Source organism: Hyla sarda, chromosome 4 (genome assembly GCF_029499605.1).
Source record: "Hyla sarda isolate aHylSar1 chromosome 4, aHylSar1.hap1, whole genome shotgun sequence".
In the NCBI taxonomy this organism is placed as follows: Eukaryota; Metazoa; Chordata; class Amphibia; order Anura; family Hylidae; genus Hyla; species Hyla sarda.
In genome coordinates, this window is record NC_079192.1 from 236,432,819 (window position 1) to 236,458,473 (window position 25,655).

Genomic DNA, 25,655 nt, shown 5'->3' on the forward strand with positions numbered 1-25,655 from the left:
TACTTGTGTGTTCCTAGCCTGTGTTCCAACCTCCTGCCGTTGCCCCTGACTACAATCCTTGCTGCCTGCCCTGACCTTCTGCTACGTCCGACCTTGCTCTTGTCTACTCCCTTGTACCGTGCTATCTCAGCAGTCAGAGAGGTTGAGCCGTTGCCGGTGGATACGACCTGGTTGCTACCGCCGCTGCAAGACCATCCCGCTTTGCGGCGGGCTCTGGTGAATACCAGTAGCAACTTAGAACCGGTACACCGACACGGTCCACGCCAATCCCTCTCGGGCACAGAGGATCCACCTCCAGCCAGCCAAATCGTGACATCCATGATGCTGATGCTACATTAAAAAAAAGAAAATACCTGAAAATGACTACAGTGCTCACATAAAGGCAAAACAGAAAGATCATAGGTGTACAGTGTCAATTCATATGTAAATTCCAATTCCACCTAATTAGGAAATGGTCCACTATTACACATTTTTAGCAATATTTTTAAAATAATTTAAATTCCAGATTTAAGCTAATAGCATCACATAGTTTTAGTTTGCTTTATGAGAATTTGTTTTATATCAATGCATGAATAATCAGGTATCCCTTAAAGGGGTTATGCAGGAATAGGAAAATAGAGCTAATTTCTTTCAAAAACTGCACCACCCCTGTCATCAGGCTTTGTGTGGTATTGCAGCTCTGTTCCATTTAAGTGAATCGAGCCAAATGGTTATATCACACACAACCTGCAGAAAGGGGGTTGTGCTGTTTTTGGAAGAAATTAACTCTGTTTTTCTAATCTTGAATAACCCCTTTAGGAGTTGTCTCGCAATTTTTTTTCCTGAAAGGTTGCCTGTTTAAAAAAAAAAAAAAAAACTGTACTTAACTCCCTTGGTCCCTGTAGCTTCTGATATTACTGCTTCCGGTCTCCTCTGCATTCCCCCTTCTGTTGCTGGGGCCCAATATGTCAACGTGTCGGTTGAACACTAGTGGGGCCAGTGATTGGCTGAGTGGCAATGGGATATATTGGGTCCCAGCACCAGTAAGTGAATTTTACTGGGTACTGGGGTTGCCATATAACACTGCAGATCAGCCAATCTTTAGGTGCTGCAGTATCCTGTCTCAGCCAATGACTGGAGGGGTGGCACTAACATTGGACCCCAGCAACAGGAAGTGGAGTGCTGCAAAGACTGGGAGAGATAGTAATCTTGAGTACAATTTTAATATGAAGGGACATTGATAATTTTAACTCATGTTTGTGTTTTCTATAATTTCTATATTTTAAATGACACAATAAAAGTTATATTTTAGTGAGTCCCAAACGAAAGGGCTTTATCCCTAGGGGTTTTTCCCTGAAGGACGTTGTGTATTATAATATACCCTGGGATTCATTTGGGATGAGTTCTGAACACTGCAGAGACTGGGAGCAGTGATACTGGATGCTAAAGTGTTACCAAATTAGGTATGTGTGTGTATATATGTGTGTGTGTGTGTGTGTGTATATATATATATATATATATATATATATATAAACACATTTTTTGTAGGCAGCCTGGCCAGGGTTTTCTGGGCATGATTAAAGATCCAGGAGGAAATTGGCACTACAGCCATTCACTGGTCTGAGCAGACACATGTATCAACAAGTGACCACTGAGGCCAATGATTGGCTATAATGTCTTATACACAGTGAATGTCATGGAGGAACTTATGCCAGGAACTTAGAAACAGCAGTAGTTTTGGAAAGTAGTTAACAGGTGAGGTGAACATTCTTTCTCTATGTCACTTTTACTTTTTCTCTATCACTTTTTTGTAAAGCGCAAAAATTACCTGTTGGGTAAATGTTGATGTAAAGGTTGGATGCTTCTCCCAGACAGCTTTATTGTCTGTTCCAAACATAATAATTCACAGGATAGGGGATAAGTGTCTGATCGAGGGGGATCCGACCGCTGGAACCCCTCTGCAATCTCCAGCCCGGCACCTCAGCTCTCTCCGTGAACGGATTACTGTCCACCACAGCACATAGCGGTGGCCATCATGTCTCTTCATGTTTCTCTATAGGACAGCCGGAGATACACGAACGCTGCTTTGTCTGTTTTGTTTGAAAATATAATTTAAATACTATTATTATTATTTAAATTATAAAAATGCTTAAATGGGGCACTGCAGAAGAAAAACCAAAACACTTCATGTAATGCAAATGGATACTTCTTCCCCAGAATTGGAGCAATGCATCTACAGCGTATTTACATATAAACATGCCTTGCCTTCCTTAAAGCTAGAATAATTGCCTAAATATGTCCATCATCATTGAAAACCCCAAAAGTGGTAATGATAATCTGCAGACCTCTTTTGCAAGGTCGACTGTTACTGCTAGATTTAAATGTTAAATGTTAATGCTATATGTTAAAATTCTGAATTTTTACCAGATGTTTTGCACAAACATAGCTTATACAGTTCATTATAAAATGATACCTATTGCATCATATTTTGATCCCTAGCAGTTTATAGATAAATAAATCAATAAATAAATAAAAAACATACTGACTGTGTTCCCCTTAATTGGAAGTGTGTGTGAACATTTCCTTAGATTGAATTAATTTCTATATGTTGAACCCACTGTATGTACAGAGTCTATATATATATATATATATATATATATATATATACTGCTCTGCAGGTAGGTCTTTTAATTAATAACTAATATATGTTCCTAATTTTAGAAAACTTTACATAGAATCTACAGTAGTACCGTCATGACCGACTGGGGGGGGACAGGGAGAGTGAGCCCTAAACTGACCCTAAAACATCTCTTCCTGCCTACTTGCCCATCCACAGAGTTCTCATTCATTCAGAGCATTAACTATTCCCCATCCAGGTAGAATAGAAAACTGCTCTGAACAAACTAGTGTGTGAATGCACACCTAAACAGAAAAATACAAAAACAAATAAACGGACATTACAATTACAAGGTTTAGAGCCTAGATACAGCCTCTTCAAATAAATGTCTATAAATCCTGGTGTAAGGAAAAGCCTTGCGCCTTGTTTTACCACATACAGGGCACATCTGCTGATGCCTAATGAGATTTGGTTTTTCTATTCTCAGATATACACTTTTGATTCTGGCAGTTTTCATCAAATGTTTACTTCATGTGCTTGGCTCCAAATAAGCATTACAGATAAGATATTTGTATAGCGTCACAAAGCTCATTATTTTACATATTGAATTGTTCACATAACAATATATATCTTATTTCAGCAGTGTTCTGTATATCAAACTTGCTGCTCTCCTCTGTGTAGTGAATAATGCCATGTGTTTTTAAGCTATAATAATGTATAATTGATGAAACAGATGTTCCCCACTCAAAAATATGCTATCTTAAGCTTATGAGCAACGTGTGACATTCTAGGAAGGATATAGATCTAATTAAATATGTATATATGAGCTCATCAAGGGTATGTTTTTATAGCGGAAGCTTTTAGATTTACAACACGTGACACTGTAATGTTCATCTAGTTGTAACTTTTGCCATTTTTACAGCTTCCAGTAGCACAAAAAATCAATTGTGTGCAGATTACTGATTTCCCTGTTGAATGTGTTATCTTATTAATTGTTATGTATATATAGCGTTATTGAGTCTTTTGCAATCTGTAAAATATATAGCCACACACAATAAAATCTTACACTGTTTGCACTGTAAATATACACAATTCAAAAAACAAAATGAAAAAGATAATAACGTAGGACTGCAGCAACAATCCATCCTACACAACTGTATGTTGTTCTAGGCAATGTATTTATTTTATAAATATTTTATTATTCAAATCATCAAGGAATGCTTTGAAGACATAAATTAAGTTTTAATCTGAAATTATGCGTAGATAGTGAAAACTTATATACAATCGACTAATCCTAACAATATATATGCTATGGTTTTAACAATAATTTACATTATTAACAGTTTAAAAACTTTTAGAGCAATGAAAGTCTAACATCTGTTAATACTGTGGTAAGCAACATGTGACTTAGGACAGATACAAGGTGCTTGTAAACATTTGTACAGATTTTTTTAGTGGAATGTCCTACATCTGTCAATAAAATGACATCTCTTCTAGTCTTAGTGACCACAGAGCTTAGTCTCCTGACAGGTTTAACTGGGTTCAGACTTAGGATCTCCCAAGTGTGGCCAATGCCATCTGAATCAGGAGTGTATTCCACAAAAGAATGGACAAGACCATTGGTGGCAGAATTTCGGCGGCAGGATATCCGCCACTAAAATTCTGTAGTGTGCACTGTGCAGCAGAATCCCATTGCCAGCAATGGGACACTGCTGCATCGGAATGAGGTCAGGTTCACACTACGGAATTTCAGAGTGGCTTACGGTCAGAAACTATTATCTATATAATGCTTGGGGAGTTTTGGGGAGTAAAAGGGAGTTTTCATAGAGGTATCAAGTTTAAGGTAAACGATGATTAGACTTTTATCGTACAGGAAGGTTTGCTACCAACATGTGACTCCATATACATATAGTAGCACACATTAAAGTAAAATGTATTGCATTATATAGTGTAAGTTTAAATGTATTGCTAAAGGAAAACCTTTGAGAGTCATATATTTTTCAAAGAAGTAATAATATAACTCAGTAAAGTTATGTCTTGAATCTTTTTCTTTCTTGGAAAGTAGATTGATGTAATTCATAATTAAACTAACCCATCCAAGGGAAACATAAGTGTTTTTTGGATGGATAATATCTTCAGTCACTTGGTTTCTGCAACTTATATATTCGCTTTTTGCATAATTGTTTATTTCTCTTTATTGGGTTACATTTAAAAAAATAATATTTTGCTAATTTTACCAAAGACTGAACATTCTCCTTTCCTCATTTTCCCTGAACTTATTATTCAAAAACTGCAAAAGAATCTCTCTTATGATGGATCAGGTCACTGAAGAATTAGAATACCTGCCATCCATATAAATCTATCAGAGGGGGAGGGGGTGGACTGTATAGCAGGACAGAGGCAAAAAATATAGAGAAACTCCTCAAAGCTGTTATAACTCACCTCATAAAGCACCTCAGTACTTTATGCAAAGTTTACATTGCTAAGTACTGCTCTATTATGTCATTCATGCTGCTTTGTGTGTTCAAAAGCAATATAGAGAGATCTCATCATCTTTTCTTTAAAGAAAAAAAATGCACACAGGCTACACTATGCAATTAATATATGAATTAACCCTTATATGGCCCGAAATTCCAGACATACACAGGGCCTAGATAAAGAAAAAAATAACCTATTCTTTTTCCTGATGCTCAGTACTAGGCTTAAAAAATCCTTAGCTGTAATTTTGAGATTGTATTGAACTTTTTTGGGAAAATATAGAATTAAAAATAAATGGTGTCACTTCACAAACTACATTTTTATTAGTTTATCGGGTCAGGTATACACAGCATCATGTGTATGCCAGTTCACTTAATAAGGAACAGATTGAGCAGCATTATTAAAGGAGATCTCCAGTTTTGGAAAACTTTTCCCCTATCCTAAGAATAGTCCACTGGGACCCCCGGAATATCCTGTACAGGGCCATGGCTCTCTGGTCACATAGCGCAGGTCAGCAGTTCGCGGAAAGGGGGCGTGCCAACCACCGCACGGAGCGGCGGCCGGACTCCCCCTCAAAACAACGTTATGGCACAAGCAGCACTGCGGCTCTCCCATAATGTTGTATTGAGGGGGCGTGTCAACTGCCACTTTGTGCAGTTTGCACGCCCCTTCCCGCTAACTGCCGGTGCCCCGTACGGGAGCTTGGCGGGGGTTCCCAGCGGTCGGTTCCCCATAACTGAAACTTATCCCCTATCCCTAGGATAGGGGATAAGTTTTCCAATACTGGAGTACTCCTTTAAATAACAATAATTTAGGCCATAATGTTTCTCTGTGCCAAATTTTAATTATTCACACAGAGCCTTTGTTGCCATAAGGTATACAAATTGCTTATGAACACAAAACAAATGGCATATGAGGTCACAGTTACATTAGAGTTGGCAAGCTTAGAATTAGACCTCAAATGTACATGGTGCGGTCTCACTTCTGAGCCATGTTGTGCACCCGCAGATCATTTTACACCCACATATGGGGTATTTACATACTCAGGAGAAATTGCATTATAAATTTTGGGGGTCATTTTTTCCTTTTACAGTTTGTGAAAATTAAAAGTATGGGGCGATTTTTTTTTTTTACACTAACATGCTGGCTTAGACCCCAACTTTACCTTTTCATAAGGGGTAAAAGGAGAAAAAGCCCCCTAAAATTTGTGGCACTAAACTGCTGACTTGAAATACGACAGGACTCCAAAGCGAGAGAGCGTCATGCGCATTTGAGGCCTATTTTGGGGATTTGCATCCGCCACCAAAATACCCTACAGCAGTGTTTCCCAAACAGGGTGCCTCCAGCTGTTGCAAGCCTTGACAGTCAGTGGCTGTCCGGCAATACTGGGAGTTGTTGTTTTTCAACAGCTGGAGGCTCCGTTTTGGAAACAATGCCGAACAAGATGTTTTTTTTTTTTTTTTTTTTTTTTTTTTTATTGCTGGGTGTGTATATGTAGTGTTTTACTTTTTATTTTGTGTATTGTAGTGTTTTTAGGGTACATTCACATGGGCGTGGGTTTACAGGGAGTTTCTTGCTGGGAGTTTGAGCTGCGGCAGAAAATTAGCTGCATCTCAAATTTGCCTAAAAAAACTCGCTGTAAACACCCTCCCACGTGAATGTACCCTGTTCATTAAAATGGGAGGAAGGGGGGGCAAACCTCCAGCTGTTGTAAAACTACAACTTCCAGCATGCATGCTGGGAGTTGTAGTTGTCCAACAGCTGGAGGCACATTGGTTGCGCAACACAGAGTTTGTTACTTAACTCAGTGTTGTGCAACCAGTGTGCCTCCAGCTGTTGCAAAACTAGAACTTCCAGCATGTACAGTCTTTTAGTGCATGCTGGGAGTTGTAGTTTTGCAACAGCTGAAGCCACACTGCTACAACTCCCAGCATGCCCTTTGGTAGTCTGTGCATGTTGGGAGTTGTAGTTATGCAACAGCTGGATGCACACTTTTTGTAGTTGGAACTACAGCTGTTGCAAAACTACAATTCCCAGCATGCCCTTTGGCTGTGCATGCTGAGAGTTGTTGCAAAGCAACAGCAGGAGGTGAACAGGCCTCACCTCCTGCTGTATCCTGCCGCCGGGACTGCCGCCGCTGCTGCTTCTGAGGGGACCCCCGCCGGACCAGGGAGAGGTAAGAGACCCCCACTGGCCCTGATTGCCACCCCAATCACTACCCCGATCACCACTTAGCAGGGCAGTGATTGATCGGTCGCTACGATCATGTGATCGTGAGGTGGCACCCGAGCCACCTTACTCCTGCTGGGTAAGGGTGAAAGGGCTGTCTTGGACAGCCTCATTCACTCTTTTTTTCTGGGTCACCGGGTCACCAGAGACCCGATTGACCCGGAATTGCCGCAAATCTATGGTCTGAATTGACCGGCGATTTGCGGCAATCACCGACATGGGGGGGTCTCAAGACCCCCCTGCATGGGATGCCTGCTGGTAGATATCAGCAGTCAACCTGGTCTGGTCCCCGCCCGGCGCGTGGCAGGGAACAAAATTCCCACGGCCGTACAGGTACGCCCTGGGTCCTTAAGTACCAGGGCGTCAGGGCATACTTGTACGCCCTGGGTCCCTAAGTGGTTAATGTCTAATGTCTATGATTTTCCTGTCCATCGTGTACAGGGTTCTCTTGTTGCCAGAGAGTTCTCCTGGAGGGATAAGTAACACGTACAGTGACAGAGCTACCGTGTATATTGGTAACATTCTCATGTGTTGTCAGAAAATGTGTATTTACTAGTCAATGTTATGGGGAGAAGTACCTAAAGCAGAAGGGTCCCATTAGCAAAGGCATCCGGGTAGAGAGCCTCAGGCAGCCCGATCAGAACCAAGTATTATGTTTTCATCTCATTGTCCCAGTTCTCAAAACCCTAAAAACAAAATGGAGCATGTAAGGATGTTAATTGCAATGCCTCATGGACTCTTTCCTCAGTTCGTCAGCCCTGTGAAGGACATTGATTAAAATGCCCCAGGAACTGTCTCTATTGTTGCTACCAGGCCTCAGTGGCCACTTCATATTCGTCCGCCCTCCAGGACTGGGTGCCAAGGACAGCTGTTGTTAAGAGGGGGAGTTTGTTGGGGCCGGCCCACTATTTCACCGACTCTATTTCAGTGACCCCTATTTCAGTGATCCTCTATGTTACATAAACAGTACTAAGTGCCAATGTTATCCAATGTAATGTGTATATATTGTTATGTGCCTTTAAATACTGTTGTCATATATTGTAACCAAGGAAGGTACCAGTGATCATGTGACTTACAAGGTGACCTATGGGACCGCTCCAGAGTCTCCCCCATATAAACCCTGGGAGGAGCTAGTTCACTCTCTTGAGTACTGAGTGCAGTGAAGTTAAGTCCTGAGAGAGTGTCTGGTGTCCTGAGGAGGCCTAAAGCCTACCACGCAGTCACGCTTCCACAAATCCGCTACCTCACAGGTGAATGTCAAAACCTGGTAAGCTTAATACGGGGTGAAGTCTGTGAAGTCAGTCTAGTGAAGTCAGTCAAGATCAGTCTGTATCAAGCCAGCTTGGGCCTGCAGCAAATTGTCCAAATCCATTATAAGTCCCCGTGAGGCCTAATGTCTCTGAAGTCACTGGTCACCTCCTTGGGCTTAACTGAGCTGTCAAGACTATTATACCTGTCTACCTCAGTAAAGCTGCAGTTGTTCCTTAACTTGGCGCCGGAATCATTATTTGCCCCGTGCCTAGCCCAGGATCCAGCGGTATACCTTCGGGTGGGGAAGAGGTTAAACCACACCCTGGTGTCACGAATACAAGGGGTTAATACCATTTGCCCCTAGGGTAACAACATCTGCCATCATTACACCCTCCCCACACTGGCAATACTAAACCTTATATTACAGAAACATTATTATTCTTTCAATCATAAAATAAGAGAGAGGAAATGCAAAATATAGTCAATAGTCAGATCAATAACTTTGCACTATACTTGAAGTCCTTCCAGGTATAGAGGTTTACACACAGCTACATTGTAGTAGAGAGAGAAGCCCTCAATTAACTTTTGCTGTAGGAAAGATCTGTCAGGGAGCTGAATGCATTCAACAGCAAAGGAAATTAGCATTAAACCTCATTTATTGTATTGATTCCTTGCTGGCCAATTACAATACCTAATTTCTCCATGAGCCGTATAAATAACCCCCCCCCCCCCCCCCAAAAAAAAAATAAATAAATAAATAAATAAACATTAATAAAAATAGAAAGTTGTTTATTAACCTTCAATCTGCTCTGATGTTTCGGTAGGGACAAATATGTCTATGCTTTCTCAAGCATGATAAAGCCTGTGACAATGGATGCATTACGTATTGCATTGCATGGTGCTGCTTGATACTTAAAGGGGTTATGCAGCTTTTTAAAACTGATGATCTACCCTCATGATAGGTCGACAATAGTAGATTGACAGGGGCACGACTCCTGGGATCCCCTCCAATCATCTGTACGCAGGGGTCTCATCCCTTACGCTTGAATGGGATGATGATCAGTGTTGAGAGCGAATATTCGCAATTCGAATATTTATTGCAAATTTCGCATATTTGTGAATATGGCGAATATAGCGAATATTCACAATTACAAATATTCCATTTTTTTTTTTTTACCACAGAACACATCACAGTGATCTCATCCTTCCCTGCTTCTAGCTTTTGGTCTAAAGAAGGCTCCTATACTATTTACTGTATTAGACTGGAGAGCAAATTTTCACAAATATGAGAATATGCTCATATTCGCGAATATCGTCATTAAAGAATATTAGGAGATAGATAGATAAATGGATAGATAGATAGATAATAGAGATAGATAGGTAGATAGTTATCCGCATGAATATACCGTATATACTCAAGTATAATTTTTTGTGCTGAAAACACCCCCCCTCGGCTTATACTCGAGAGAACTCTCCGCCCTCAGTGGTCTTCAACCTGCGGACCTCCAGATGTTTCAAAACTACAACTCCCAGCATGCCCGTACAGCCATCGGCTGTCCGGGCATGCTGGGAGTTGTATTTTGAAACATCTGGAGGTCCGCAAGTTGAAGACCACTGCCCGGGCATTCGTTATCATACAGCCCCCCCCCATCCCCCTTTAGTTTTGTACTCACCTCCGCTCGGCGGGACGTTCGGGTGAGCTGGTCCGGGCCATCTTTGCTGCAGGACCGTCCGGTGGGGAGGGATAGTCGTTCCGGGCTGTCCATCTTCACCGGGTGGGCCTCTTCTCCGCGTCTCGGGCCCGGCCCCGGAATAATGACGTTGCTTTGACGACGACACACAAGGACGTTGCGTCCCTGTGCGTCGTCGTCAAGGCAACGTCATTATTCCGGGCGCGAAGCGCGGAGAAGAGGCCCGTGAAGATGAACAGGCCGGTGAAGATGGACAGCCCGGAACGACTATCCCTCCCCACCGGACGGTCCCTGCAGCACAGATGACCTGGACCAGCTCACCTAAACATCCCGCCGAGTGGAGGTGAGTACAAAACTAAAGGGGGGATGGGGGGGCTGGATGATGACGAAGGCCCGGGCAGTGGTCTTCAACCTGCGGACCTCCAGATGTTTCAAAACTAAAACTCCCAGCATGCCCGGACAGCCATCGGCCCGGACAACATCTGGAGGTCCGCAGGTTGAAGACCACTGTTAAATCAAACATTGACAAGCGGTGATGATGAAGGGGGTGGTGTGGGATGATGACAGGGTAATAATGAAGGGGGGGATGATGACGGGGGGATGATGAAGGGGGGGATGATGAAAGGGGGATGATGACAGGGTAATGATAAAGGGGGGGATAATGAAGGGGGGGTGATGACAGGGTAATGATGAAGGGGGGATGATGAAGGGTTGATGATGACAGGGTAATGATGAAGGGGGGATGATGACAGGGTAATGATGAAGGGGGGATGATGACAGGGTAATGATGAAGGGGGGGATGATGAAGAGGGGATGATGACAGGGTAATGATGAAGGGGGGGTGATGACAGGGTAATGATGAAGGGGGGATGATGACAGGGTAATGATGAAGGGGGGATGATGAAGAGGGGATGATGACAGGGTAATGATGAAGGGGGGATGATGACAGGGTAATGATGAAGGGGGGATGATGACAGGGTAATGATAAAGGGGGGATGATGACAGGGTAATGATGAAGGGGGGATGATGAAGAGGGGATGATGACAGGGTAATGATGAAAGGGGGGTGATGACAGGGTAATGATGAAGGGGGGAAGATGAAGGGGGGATGATGACAGGGTAATGATGAAGGCGGGGATGATGACAAGGTAATGATGAAGGGGGGGATGATGACAGGGTAATGATGAAGGGGGGATGATGACAGGGGTCTGGATGATGACAGGGGGGATGATGTATTTCCCACCCTAGGCTTATAGTCGAGTCAATAACTTTTCCTGGGTTTTTGGGGTGAAATTATGGGCCTCGGCTTATATTCGGGTCGGCTTATACTCGAGTATATACGGTACATATGCGAATATATCAAATACAGTATGTGAATTTCGCAAATATAGGGCGAATATTCGTCCATACATTCATGAAATATTGCGAATTGGAATATGGCATATGCTGCTCATCACTAATGATGATGCATCTATCCTTTGGATAGAGTATAACATGTCTAGGGGCGGAGTACCGCTTTAAGGACTATGGGTAGCTTTTTACCTGATTTTTTATTGTTGTTTTTATTTTATTTGCTTTGTAAACAAAAAATTGGAAGTGTTGTCTGACTACTTAGGAATGTGTTAAAATAAAAAGGAAGCTATGCTCATCACCATGTCCAGCATTGACATTGAGTTCCTCGCCACCTGTATTTGAATACATGGATGCAGTGATGATGTAATATCCATGTCAGTAAGTGATTTCCATGTCACCGCTGAAGCCAGTCTTTAGTGATCTTAACGCATGTCCCTCTGAGGCCAGTGATTCATCCGTGGTACACAGGTATCTCATTAGCTGCCGCCATGTCAACAAAGCTCGGTGGGGAGAAACAGAGCAGCAGATCCAGATGCAGTATTAATAGATGAATATAGTGTAATTTATTTTACCAAAATCCTATGTGGTTGCCAGATGTTTAAGGCTTTTAGGAATGCAATAATATGACAGTTTTTACACAGCTGTTAAAACTAGTGTTGAGCAGCATAGGCCATATTCGAATTTGCGGTATTTCCCGAATATATGGACGTATATTCGTCATATATTCGCTATTCGTAATATTCGCGTTTTAATTTTGCATATGCGAAAATTCGCATATGCGAAAATTAGCATATACAACAAATTTGCATATGCGCAAATTCGCATATGCGAAAATTTGTACGCCAGTCTCACACAGTAATATTAGAGCCTTCTTTACACCACACAAGCTGGAAGCAGAGAGGGATGATCACTGTGATGTGTTCTGTGAAAAAAAAAAAAAAAGAATATTCATAACTGCGAATATATAGTGCTATATTCGTGAATATTCGCAAATTCACGAATATGCGATATTCGCGAATAAAATTCGCATTGCGAATATTCTCGAGCAACACTAGTTAAAACCTTTGTGCCATAGCATTTTTTTACAGTCAATGTTAATTTTCCTAGACGACCACTTGAAAGTCCAGATATAATAAATAGCAGAAATGTCAGGTACATGTCATTTAATATTATTGCACATTTCTTGGGTAACACTTTTTAGACATGTTCAAAGTGGGATGGCTAAAGAGGTTTGTTTTCCCAACTAATCTACTAATAAAAAGGGGCATTTCTAGCACAACCAACTAAAGGAAGAGGTGCAAATGACTCTGCTTTTCAAATCTGGATAGGGTCATACATGAAGAGAGGCCTACATTTACCAACCTAAGTGTGCAGGAATAGCAAAGAACACAAAATAATAAAATGCAGTCAGCATTTTAGACACTCAACAATCAAAAGAATTTCCCCAACTCACTTTAGATATCTGGAACAAAGACGTAGCAGCAGATACTTTAGGTCTTACGCAAAAATTATGGAAGCTGGAACCTCCATGGATTGGTTCTTCCAGCATATACCACAGATGCATGATCATATTAAGATTTGTAGAATTTATAGGCCAAGTCAACTCTTTATCACATTTTTTCAGCAGCATATTAGGAACAAACCCCAAGAACCAAGCAATTATCCCCAATACAAAGTCATTCAGATCTGTCTTATGCCCCTTTTTCCTGTTTTCATCCCATCACCTTTAAATGAAATCTGTCACCTGCACTAACCTGTCGGTACCGTTCCGGGCAGGGGATCTTTGGTAATCTTTTCTGTTAAGCTTCAACTCTGGGCCCGGCTTGGGGCACAGGCAGAACTTAGTGACTTTGCCGTTGCTACGGGACCCACTAATATCCGCCCATGCCCCAGATCCCCGGCATGGAACAGGACAAGGTAAGTACAGTTGTCATCAGTGCCACCTGCCTTACCTGTCGGTACCGACAGGTTAGTGCAGGGGACACTGGTGACAGATTTCCTTTAAGAACTGATTGTTTATTTGCTATATTATATATCTCACCTCTTAAAGATGTCCTATATTTTAAATCAATGAGATTATCAATGATATTCACTTGATCAGGGTTTTTGATGTTATTTTTTATTTTTTGTTTTTTTTGTGTAGTTTTTCCTATAGGAGACAAAGCAAGACAACAATCACTAACATAATAGCCATAGTCAGTCTATTAGTGGTTGAGGGCTACATATTATTGAACTCCCAATTGGCTGTAAACAGGAGTTAACAGTTTTTTCAAATAAGTCCCAATTTAAAAAAAAAATTATAGAACCTTTAATTGATCTTGTAGTCCAGGCAAGGAAGAATGTCCTTAGGCAACCTTAAATACTTACCCGTGCTCAGCAGAATAATCGTGATCCACACTTGGAATTTTGTTATATAGTTAGAGTGTTGTTCTGCTTTATGTGGTTTTGAACTGACTACCATACTTTTTTCTTGTACACCAAATGATACATATGTCTTTCCTTTTATTTTAAAATGAATTAGCCATATTACTTTTTAAAAACCTTTTAAGTGTTTCACTACATCACGTGCACTACAGAAACAAGCTGGGGAAGCAGGAAATGGAAATCTCTCCGCAGGCTAAATGAGCTATTTAATTATTGAATGCAATGTAAGGTTGAGTGGGGAATTCATCTACAGTAATTGCAGAATTAACAAGAATTAATTTGTCTGCTCAACAAAAATAAGGGGATGTAAAGAAGTACTCACAAATAGAATGTGGAAAATCTATTACCAATTGCCACACCATTAATACGTGTAAAGAGATCATCACTACTTAGAAAAGGTCAATTTAGTAGCCGTAATGCAATGTTGGATAATACCTTATTTTAATGTATTGGTATCTCTGTTCTTTTATAGCGTCTTCTACAAAGACCACATATGTCAGCTACAGCAATCACGCCACCTGAGTTACATAGAATTGCCAGCGGATACCGAAATCCAAATTCTGGGATGGATCAACTGTTTTACAGTGTAGCTATCTGAACCGAAAAAGTAATCATAAAAGAGAAAATTTATGGAAAATGCCTGAATTTATTTTTCAAATGAAAGTGTTAACATATAAAAAAATTGAAAGCACATGAACAGATAATATTACTGTGCACAAGAAAAGATAAGTCAGTGCTATTGTTCACAGATGAAATTGCATTTTATGAAAAAAAAAAAAGTCTGTCATATGTTACACCATAATTGTAAGTACTTTTTGTGATTTGTGAGAACTTTCATTCCTGTCCTATATTGTTCTATCTGTATAGGAGATGAGTTTGTGCATTGTATTGGCTGACTGACATGAAGCCCTGGGTTGTGTTCAATAACTGCAATGGTTTACGCATGCACATTTTTTATACAAAAGATATTTCTAATAATAAAGGAATGTTTTGCAAATGGCGAGACTTTGATATTGCTTTGTATTTATGATGTCTGGGTAATATAATATCAAAAGACTGCACACCTATAATATGTCTATGAGGCATACCATATGAGGTTTTTTTTTTTTTTTTTTTGCATGACCATTTGTTATTTTTAATGACACCTTTCATTTTAGCATACAATGTATGGTGTAACCAAAAAAATATTATTTGTGTAGAGAAACTCATGAGAAAACCACAATTTTGAAACTTTTTTTTTTTTTTGGGGGGGGGGTTCTTTTTTACACAGTGAACTTAATGATAAAACTGACGTGTTTTCTTTATTTTTTGGATCAATATGATGAGAATGATACCCATGGTTACATGCTTTACTAATATTGTACTACTTAAAAAAAAACTCTTAGTTTGTTAAATGTATTAAAAAAAATAGATATGTTTAAAATTTCCCTATACTGACCCCTATCATTTTTCTGTATATTAAGATGTATGAGGGTTAATTTTTATGCCTTGATCTGTAGGTTTATCAGTATCTTTTAATCCTTTTTTTAGCATTTTAATTTTCTGATGTGATGAGACCAAAAAGCTGGTGCTTGGTATTTTTTTTTTTTTACATTTTTGCCATTTAATGTGAAGGACCATAAACATTACATTTAATAGTTTGGACAATTACACACACAGTGATACCAAATATGGTTATTAATTTTATTTATTTTATAGTTTTTTCTTAAAATGGAAAAATATGGGTGATTTTAATTGTTTTTATTAGGGGAAGGGGTTTTATACAATTGTAGAGTCCCAAAGGGGACTTTCATATGCAATCATTAGATTGTATTCACTGTATAATGCTATGCCTATAGCATAGCATTACACAGTGTGATCGTTGATCCAATGATACAGCCTTGCTAAGCCAGGCTGTATGAGTGACTCATTGATCAGCAATAATAGGCAGGTGAGGGGACCCTCCTCTGTCATTTCATCTCATTGACCCCTTACAATCACGTCACAGGGGTCCGATGAGCTCCACTGAGCTACCGACAACCTTTAGTCTCACTTTAGACGCAGTGATGGGCTGTGATCATGGCGTCTAAATGGTTAATGACAGGTTAATTCTGCTGATGCTCTTCATTAGCAAGGGCCCACCTGTACATCCGATGTCCCCAATGGGTTAACATTTCTTTAACCAATTTTCAGCTAACATCTGGCTGCTACACTTTAGGAATTAGATGATTAACAACATGTATGACCTATTCACAGGACATGGAATAATTGTATGGCCACTGAGGTTCTGACTGCTGGGACCACCACTGATCACAATTACAGACATCTGAGTCCTATGTGTAAAACAATTGGGGATTAAGCAGATGTGCTATCAATCTATCCAATGCTTTAGGAATTACTAAAATAGCCCTGTCCAGTACTCTGCTTCTCTTCTCTGGTTCTTACTGCTGGGACCCTCATTATTCACAAGAACATGAATCGTAGTACCTTGTGTGAATGAATTGGTGGCCAAGCATGTGTGCTGCAACTATATTCAGCTCTATAGGAATTACAGAGATATGAAAGTGGTATACACTGCAATCCCATAGACTTTTAATCAAGTGGTAGCATTTATGCTTTACCACAGCTCCATTTAAATGGGTAACTTGAACCTCTGTTCTCATTATAAGTAGAAGCCCCAATGGCTGCATACCTAGAAATCATACATTTATCATCTAAACTGCGCATAGGTAACTAAAATTTTTAAAAAAAAGTGTGGAAAAAAATGTCAAAAGAAGTGCTGAATTTTTATTTATTTATTTTTTCGAAAAAAACATGGTGATCCTAACATTCCTAAATTAGCTGTTTTCTGCTGTTTACTTGGTTGTTTCTGTATATGCAGCCTAAAGCTTACATTGTGCTTCTAAGTAATTAAATGCAAATGGGCATAGCAGACATATCACTTAACCCCTTTTGTTAGATGTAAAAGCTGTCACTCTATAGACATATGGGGTATTTAAGAACAGCTAATGTGATTTTATTTAGCTTACAATTAATTTATAAATGACTCATTTATTCCGACTGAACCTGCTGTCACAATTTATCTCTGGCTACAACATTCTACTAGTAAACAACCCTATCTCTGATTAACAATAAGAAATTAATATAAATGTAAGTAGTGAGTACAAAGAGCAATCATTCCAATACTCCACACTAATAAACATCGGTTTGTAAGAGAGATAATAATTTTTTATAAAAGGAAAATATAAGAACTGGATGCTACATAGTAGTAAATAGTACTAATAGACTCTAAGCAACTGCTGTACTGATTTTTCTTTTTACTTGCATTAGCTTTGGTGAGGTCTTTTTACACTGATAAAGAAAGATTACTTAAAAGGTTTATCCACCATAAGGTGACTTTAGTACTTACCTGCCAGACACTGCTGCTTTTTTTGTGAAATGGCTATTACCTGTTGGAGTTCCCTCCCTCCAACTACAAGTCACAGGATTTCTTGTTTGTACATGTGAGGTCACTTTTCTCCCTCCCACACATCAGTAACCTCAACCCTTTGCAGTACACCTGGGCTACAATTGCTGAAGCCCAGTGGAGACTGATCTTCCCACCCAGCGATCGATCCACCCATTGAAGCAGACTGGTTCCCTTTAAACATCTCGCTAATGATGTAATGTCTCGGGCCACACTGCAACCTGGGAAAACCGGAGACAACACTGATTTTGTATGCTGTTAAAAATAAAAATTGGGGCAAAGATTACATAAGAATTGCAAGACTATCCATCAAACACAGGTACAGACACTATATTATGAACCACACTAATTTTACAGTCCCTTTAGCACAGTCAAATAAAAAAATTCCTGTAATATCCCTTTAACAAAAATGTGTACAAAGAAAAAAATACTCAAACGTAAAAAAAAAATATTTTCGTTTTTTTTATGTAAATACACTGATCAGCCAGATCATTAAAGGGGTAGTCCTAGTTTAGGAAAATCTTTCCTCTATCCCATAAGTGTCTGATCGTGATGGGGGAGGGTGGCTGTCTGACCACTGGAACCCCCACCATCTCCTGTAAAGTGCTCTAGCTCTCCTTGTGCATCTCCTGTACAGCGCTCTGGCTCTCCTTGTCTTCTTCTGGGAAAGCCTTATCTATGGGAGAACCAGAGATACATGAGCTGGAGTGCTTGTGTATCTCCAGCTTTCCCATAGAGTTTGATCTAGGTAATTTTTTTCCTGCATAAACCAGTATCAAGACATAGATTCATCTAGACCTCTTAAGGTCTCTAGCAGCAGAGAGATCAAGAAAAAACACATGAAGTGGCAATAGGGCTTAGTGTTATCGTGTCATATACAGGAGAGAGCCTCAACGGAGTGCTTGCATCCTGTGCTTGTCAACCTTTTCCAGAAGAGCCAGAATGTGCCTGACATGTAGATCAAGGCTTTCCTATTATTTTTTAAAACCCATGAAGTGTTAGGTAACTGTCCCTTGTAAAAAAAAAATACTAGTGTTTCTACTACACGGTGCTGCCTCCTGAATGTAGTCAACTCCCCTATCTTAAATATGAATGCTTGAGATCATCAGACTGCTGTTTAGACCAGGTCGGCTTTTGTCACACAACCCATTTTTTTTAGTAATCCTCTCTAATACAGTTTATTTCCTTTCAGCTCATAAAGCACCTTGAAATCTCATTCCTTCAATAACCCTCTCTTCCCCCACATACTATTTATAGTGCTGTTCTGTAAATCCCCCCTAACACAGTGTCAGTCTGATCAGTCTAAATGGTGCTAATTTTTCCAGCACTTTGAGGGGGATTTATCTAGACCAGATTCCAACATGCTGGTCTTAAAACATCTCCTCTAGATTTTAGGTTCAATTTTTATAATTTAAATACATTTTTGTGCATCCATGAAACCACGTCACCTATGCATGGTGTCACATCCACTTTCTACCATGCTCCACAAGCACGGCACAAAGTGACAAAAAGTCAAAACATTCTTATGTAAGACAGGTGGTTGTTCAAAAATGTTGTAACTTTTTGCAGTTTACCGCAAGCAAAGAGTCTTCTTTCTTTTAAAGACATGCAGGCATGGCAGAAAGAATTGAGCTCCCTTATCATTGGGCAAATAAGTATGGAAAAGAAAGCCCATGCTGGCAAATGGCTGAGCTCTGTCCATTGCCTCTAAAATAAACAGAATGTAAAAAGCTGCCCACAATAGAGGGGACCCTCCAAGTGTTCAACAACAGCATTACAAGCCTAAAAACTTGGCTCCAGGAGTAGAAAGACAGTGCTTACAACACTAGTGCAGTGGTTCTAGTAGGAGGGCAGGAAGCTGTCTAATTCATATGTTTAAATAGACAGCCTCCTTAATGAAAGGCAGTAATCGGCATAACCTGGTGTCCTTATTAAGTGTGTCTTTATTAAGCCTTTTCAACACAGCAGTTCTAGGATCCCTTTTCTCTGCTAGGAGTCCACTATCCCTGCCAATGATGATGCAAGTGACTCTACTCCCTATTTTTACTCCACAATCCAAGTCCTGACACAATCAGGCTAGGTCAGCAAGGACCAGAATTAAAAATGGAGCACTGTCTAGCCTGGTGACAGTGTCTGCTCTGTCAAATCCTGTAGAACATTGCTTGTAGTGGCTCTGGCTGTGTATGAAGTAGGACTACTTTCTATGCAAGCATACAGTATAGATAGTAATTACACAATAAGCAGCGGCTGCTCTACTTTTGCAGGTGTATACACTTACTCACACCATTGCTTCAATGTTGAATTAAATATGTCTTATTTAATGTAGTGATGCAGAAACAATGTGTACAATAGATAATTACAAGATGTTAGATTATTTTTATGTAATTGATATACATGCTATCTGTCTCTTAAGCAATTGTTTCTGGATGAGAAATAAAGGTGTCAAGGCAGCAGCAAAGAAGGAAAGGCAGCAACAGGAAATACATATAAATCAGGAGAATACTAATCTAGGTGGAGAGGGTTCAATTTCTTATCCTCACTCAGAATGGCTGTGTAGTAGGGATTTGTTTGCTATATGTCAGATTGTGGGACTAAGGCCTATGTTCTATTTTTGTTTTCTTTATTATCTTTCTTTTTTCATTTATTACCATTACTAAATTAGTTTTCAGAGCTGGTAACCATTTCATTGTGTGTATCCATTTAGCATGTTAAATAACACAGGCTTCCGTAGTCTAATGTCCTTTGTAATAATAAATGTCCACCGTTATTTGTACAAACTTTGCATGAATCTATAGTTTAAACAATTCTAAGAAACTTTGTAATATATCTGAAAGCGGCTGGGTAGTGGATCCATTGGCCCGTGTGGACAATGGCTGAACCGTACCAGGGAGCAGAGTCTAAGGTGCCACTGGTTTTCACCAGAGCCGGCCGCAAAGCGGGATGAACTTGCAACGGCATGCGGCACCCAGGTCGCTACCTGGCATGATCCGTCCACATAGGTTGCCTAGATGTAACTTGGCACAGATGGAGAGATGTAGTCAGGGCAAGCACAGGTCAGAAGGGCAGGCGGCAAGGGAGCAAGGTCAGGTCACAAGCAGAGGTCAGCAACACAAACTTGCAATCACAGTAGGTATGCTTTCTCTCAGCACAAGGCACAAAGATCCGGCACCATGATAGGGGGGTGCCGGACTTAAATAAGGTCCGCCCAGCAGCAGACTAATTAAGGGCACATTGGCCCTTTACATATAGCAGTGCCGACATGTGCGCGCCCTAAGGAAAAGGGGATGCACGCTCCGGCGGCGCACAGTCAGAGAGGGGCCGGGAGCACTGCAGGGTAAGGAGATGACCAGGACTTGTGTGCAGGTGCGTCCAGCACAGCGAGTCCCTGGGCTGCCGAAACAATATGAAGAGGTGCGCTCACGGCTGGGTTGAAAGGCCAGAGCTTTGCCCATAGCAACGGCCAGGACTTGCATGCAGGTACGTCCCGGAGCCACTGGTACTGGCAGGGAGGGGGCTCTCACAGCCAGAATGAATGGCTGGAGCGCTGCCATTAACAATATCTTATTAGAGAAAAAAAAGAGAAGTGTTTTTTTTTCTCCTATTAGCCCTCACTCAAAAAAAAAATCTTAATACTAACTAAAAAAATAAAATTGTCATTTAAAAAAAAAAAAAACAGATAGACATGCATCTTGATGAGTGATCAGTTTATATGCTGCCCAAACATGTCTGCTCAGTATTCTATCATGTCCTCAGTGCTGCTTCTTTCAATGGTATGCAAAGATGCATAGAAGGGCAGGATTTCCTATTCTGTGTGTTTTAAGAAGTGTATAATAAAAAAAATGCCATATACAAGTTATCTACTAGCCATAAATATTGCTAACCCTCATGTACACAACAACTGAAACAACAGGTACACTTTAAATATTTCAACCTACCTCTGTTCCTCTGTTTTTATGTTATCATTTACAATTCTAATCTATTTTTTAATTAGTACTTTTTTGTATACCAATCTAAACAAAGGAGGAAGCTTTTGGCTGCATATCCCATCATCATATATTGTTGTCATATCCCAACCCCATATCCCATCCCCATATCCCGTCCTCATATCTCAACCTCATATCCTGACCTTATATCCCGACCTCATATCCTGTCCTCATATCTCGACCTCATATCCCGTCTTCATATCCCGACCTCCTTTACCGACCTCCTTTCCCGACCTCCTATCTTGACCTCATATTCCGTCCTCATATCCTGTCCTCATATCACAACCTCCTATCCCGTCCTCCTATCTCGACCTCATATCCTGTTCTCTATTCCCATCCTCATATCCCGTCATCATTTATCTGGGATCATGGCAACCAAGAATAACAAATCAAGTGAAATTTACTCTATGCATGGAGCAAAGTGGCTTGAGGTGTGCTCTAGCCACTGAGGTTAAATATGTCTAAAGGGGCATACCCTGTGAAAAGGTAAGTATAAAAGAATGAAAAAAAAAAAAAAAAAGGGTGGGTAGGGTGGGACATGCCATGATGATGTTGTCGTACTTTTAAGCAGGGAAGTTTCCCCTTTCCACAAAAATAATAAATTACCATATTTATTGGCGTATAACACGCACTTTTAAAACTTAAATTTAAGGCAAAAAGCCTGCCTGTGTGTTATACGCCGATAAGTCTTCTGGTCACAGATTTAAAGCGGCTGCAGCAGCGGCTGCTTGTTAAGTATTAGCAGCACGCCGGCGGCCACTTTAAATCAGTGACCAGCATCGGCTCCTCCTCGCTCTGCTTTTAATTTTTCATACATAGTTTTTTTTTTCTTTATTCCTTACCTGGCTGCGCTTCGGCAGGCCAGGTCAGGTGGCGGGTCTGGCGGGCTGTGGTCAGTGAAGCAGATGAGTGATGTCCTCTCCCGGCTTCTCTGCGCGTCATCAGAGATGTCACTTTTCATTTCCTGTAGTCGCCGCACTCTGAACTCTGACTAGCAGCAGTTACAGGAAATGAAAAGTGACGTCCCTGATGCCGCGCAGAGAAGGCGGGAGAGGACGTCATTCATCTGCTTCACTGACCACAGCCCACAAGACCCATCCCCTGACCTGGCCTGCCGAAGCGCAGCCAGATAAGGAAAATAAAAAAAATATGAAAAGCAGGGGAAAAGGGGGTAATGATGAGGGAGGGGAAGAATAGCATAGGAGGAACATGATGGGGGGATGATGAGACAGGCTGGGGGGAGAATTAGACAGGGGGAAATGATGAGGGGGGAATGATGGGGGACATGATGAGACAGGGTGGGGGATGATGAGACAGGGGGAAATGATGGTGGGGGGAGGCACTAAAGGCTTAATGTCTGCATGGCTAGTGGTGGTCTATGACAGGGGGATATAATGAGACATGGGGGGATGATGAGACATGGGGGGTGGCAATGAGAGGGGTAAATGTGGCACAGGGACTCATAAAAGGGAAGGAATGATGTGGCACTGGAGGGGACGGGACCAAACTGAGGTGCAAGTCATTTATTTTACATTTTATTTATTTTTTACTTAAATTTCCCTGTTAAAATAGGGGTACGTGTTATAGGCCAGTGCGTGTTATACATCGATAAATACGTAGCTTTAATTATTAATAAATCATAAATTACCTGGGGAAGACCTACAGCCCTTTCGAAGAATATTTCCACATTTGCCTTGCACCAGTTCCTCAGCACAATAGGAGACACTAGAGAATCTCTATATATTACAAACAAGAGTACAGAAATAACTGAACTGAGTGCTCTAAGAACTCTTGGGTTAACCAATACCCATGCAGATACAGTGATCATTTCTACACATGATGGATATGATGACGCAAGAAAAAACATGAATAAAAAATAGAGTGAACAGACTTGAAAACATGACCATCCTAACTTCACCAGAAACAGGACAGGAGCCAATGTCAGAATATGGTCTGAGTCTGATGACACCTAATACTGCTGTATTAAAGGGGTACTCCACTGAAAAACATATTTTCCTCTATCCATCTAGTACCTAAGCCTGCCAGTGTGACAAGCCTAATGACGCAAAAAGTAACAGTAATGATATTGTGTGAACCTGAACAGATGAGCCTATCTAGGATAGAGGAGCAGTAAAAACATCATGATCCCCTGAGGATACAACCGGACTGATATTTAAGAAACATAATGAAAAATAAGTCTATAACAGCCTGAAATGGGACCAGCCTCAATATATTAAAAACACTTGACCAAACAATATTGAGCCTGCCTGACTAGGTGATTGGGCTAAAGCTGTGAGAACATGTGAAAGAAGTTGGTAATGTAACTAACTGAAATTGAGATAAAGATGAATAGAGCAGCCTTAGTCCAGTGGTGTGGATGCAAAATCGTAGGATGCTGCAGAATGTTGTGATATCTTTTTTATTGAACTAACAGTATTTTGTAAAGACAAGCTTTCAGGAGTTCTCCCTTTATCAAGTCAAAATGCTTTTGACTTGATAAAGGGAGGACTCCTAAAAGCTTGTCTTTAAAAAATACAGTTAGTCCAATAAATTTAGCAAATATATACAGTGGGGCAAAAAAAGTATTTAGTCAGCCACCAATTGTGCAAGTTCTCCCACTTAAAAAGATGAGAGAGGCCTGTAATTTTCATCATAGGTATACCTGAACTATGAGAGACATAATGAGAAAAAAAATCCATAAAATCACATCGTCTGATTTTTAAAGAATTTATTTGAAAATTATGGTGGAAAATTTGTATTTGGTCATCTATAAACAAGCAAGAATTCTGGCTCTCACAGACCTGTAGCAACTTCTTTAATAATCTCCTCTGTCCTCCACTCAGCTGTATTAATGGCACCTGTTTGAACTTGTTATCAGTATAAAAGACACCTGTCCACAACCTCAAACAGTCCCACTCCAAACTCCACTATGGCCAATACCAAAGAGCTGTCGAAGAACACCAGAAACAAAATTGTAGGCCTGCACCAGGCCGGGAAGACTGAATCTGCAATCGGCAAGCAGCTTGGTGTGAAGAAATCAACTGTGGGGGCAATTATTAGAAAATGGAAGACAAATAAGACCTCTGGTAATCTCCCTCGATCTGGGGCTCCACACAAGATCTCAACCCGTGGTGTCAAAATGATCACAAAAACAGTAAGCAGAAATCCCAGAACCACACGGGGGGACCTAGTGAATGACCTGCAGAGAGCTGGGACCAAAGTAACAAAGGCTACCATCAGTAACACAATACACCGCCATGGACTCAAATCATGCAGTGCCAGACATGTCCCCCTACTTAAGCCATTACATGTCCAGGTCCATCTGAAGTTTGCTAGAGAGCATTTGAATGATAGGGGTGTAGAACACTTTGCTTTGTTCTAACACGCATATGGAGTGTGCTGGGTTAGTGAAATCATACTGTTATTCAGACATTGCTTTTAGAATCACTGCCACAGAGCGGCACAATGATAAAGCCTGGAGGTGGCATCAGTATGAGTAGTGGCATGATTGACACAGAGTGGAGGTGTTGGCAGCACGAGGAGACCATATGGTTTCTAAATGACACAGCGTGGAGGTGTTGGCAGCATGAGGAGACTATATAGTGGCTGAATGACACAGCCAGGAGCTTGCAGCAGCATGAGTAGACGCTAGGTCTTTACAATCCCTAAGATTAATTAAAAGATGAATTTAGAAATTGAAATTGAAGATTTATGATAGTGAGTGCTACCATAAAAATGTTTAGGCCCAGACCCAGCAGCATCAGTAAACCATATATTGGCTGAATAATTTTTAAATGGAAATTTAAGATTTGTAAATTGAAACTGAGGATTTTGAAATTTAAATTTTAACTCCCAAGTTTTAGTGTCCCGGGCCCCGGCATGTGGGTACAAAGGACCAAATCTAACAAGGAGTCACATGGCAGCACAATGACAGAGCCTGGAGGTGGCATCAGTAGGTGGAGACCACATAGTTGCTGAATGACACAGCCTGAAACTGGAAGCAGCATAAGTAGACACTAGGGCTTCACAATCCCTAAGATTAAAAAATTTATTTTGAAATTTAAATCAAATATTTATGGTAGCTAGTAGTGTTGCTCGCGAATATTCGTAATGCAAATTTTATTCACGAATATCGCATATTCGCAAATTTATGAATATTCGCGAATATAGCACTATATATTCGTAATTACGAAAATATTCGGGTTT

General features: G+C 40.6%; 1 protein-coding gene across 2 annotated transcripts in view; it reads left to right on the forward strand.

The window, feature by feature from the left end:
- GRM8 (glutamate metabotropic receptor 8) overlaps window positions 1-15,039 on the forward strand; it is a 1,218,499-nt gene extending 1,203,460 nt beyond the window's left edge. For both annotated transcript variants that reach the window (XM_056573767.1, XM_056573766.1), the window contains exon 11: window positions 14,494-15,039. In XM_056573767.1, the coding sequence (XP_056429742.1) occupies window positions 14,494-14,543 (50 nt within the window). In that variant the 3' untranslated portion in view covers window positions 14,544-15,039. The remainder of the gene's footprint in view (window positions 1-14,493) is intronic.
- Window positions 15,040-25,655: the final 10,616 nt, after the last annotated feature.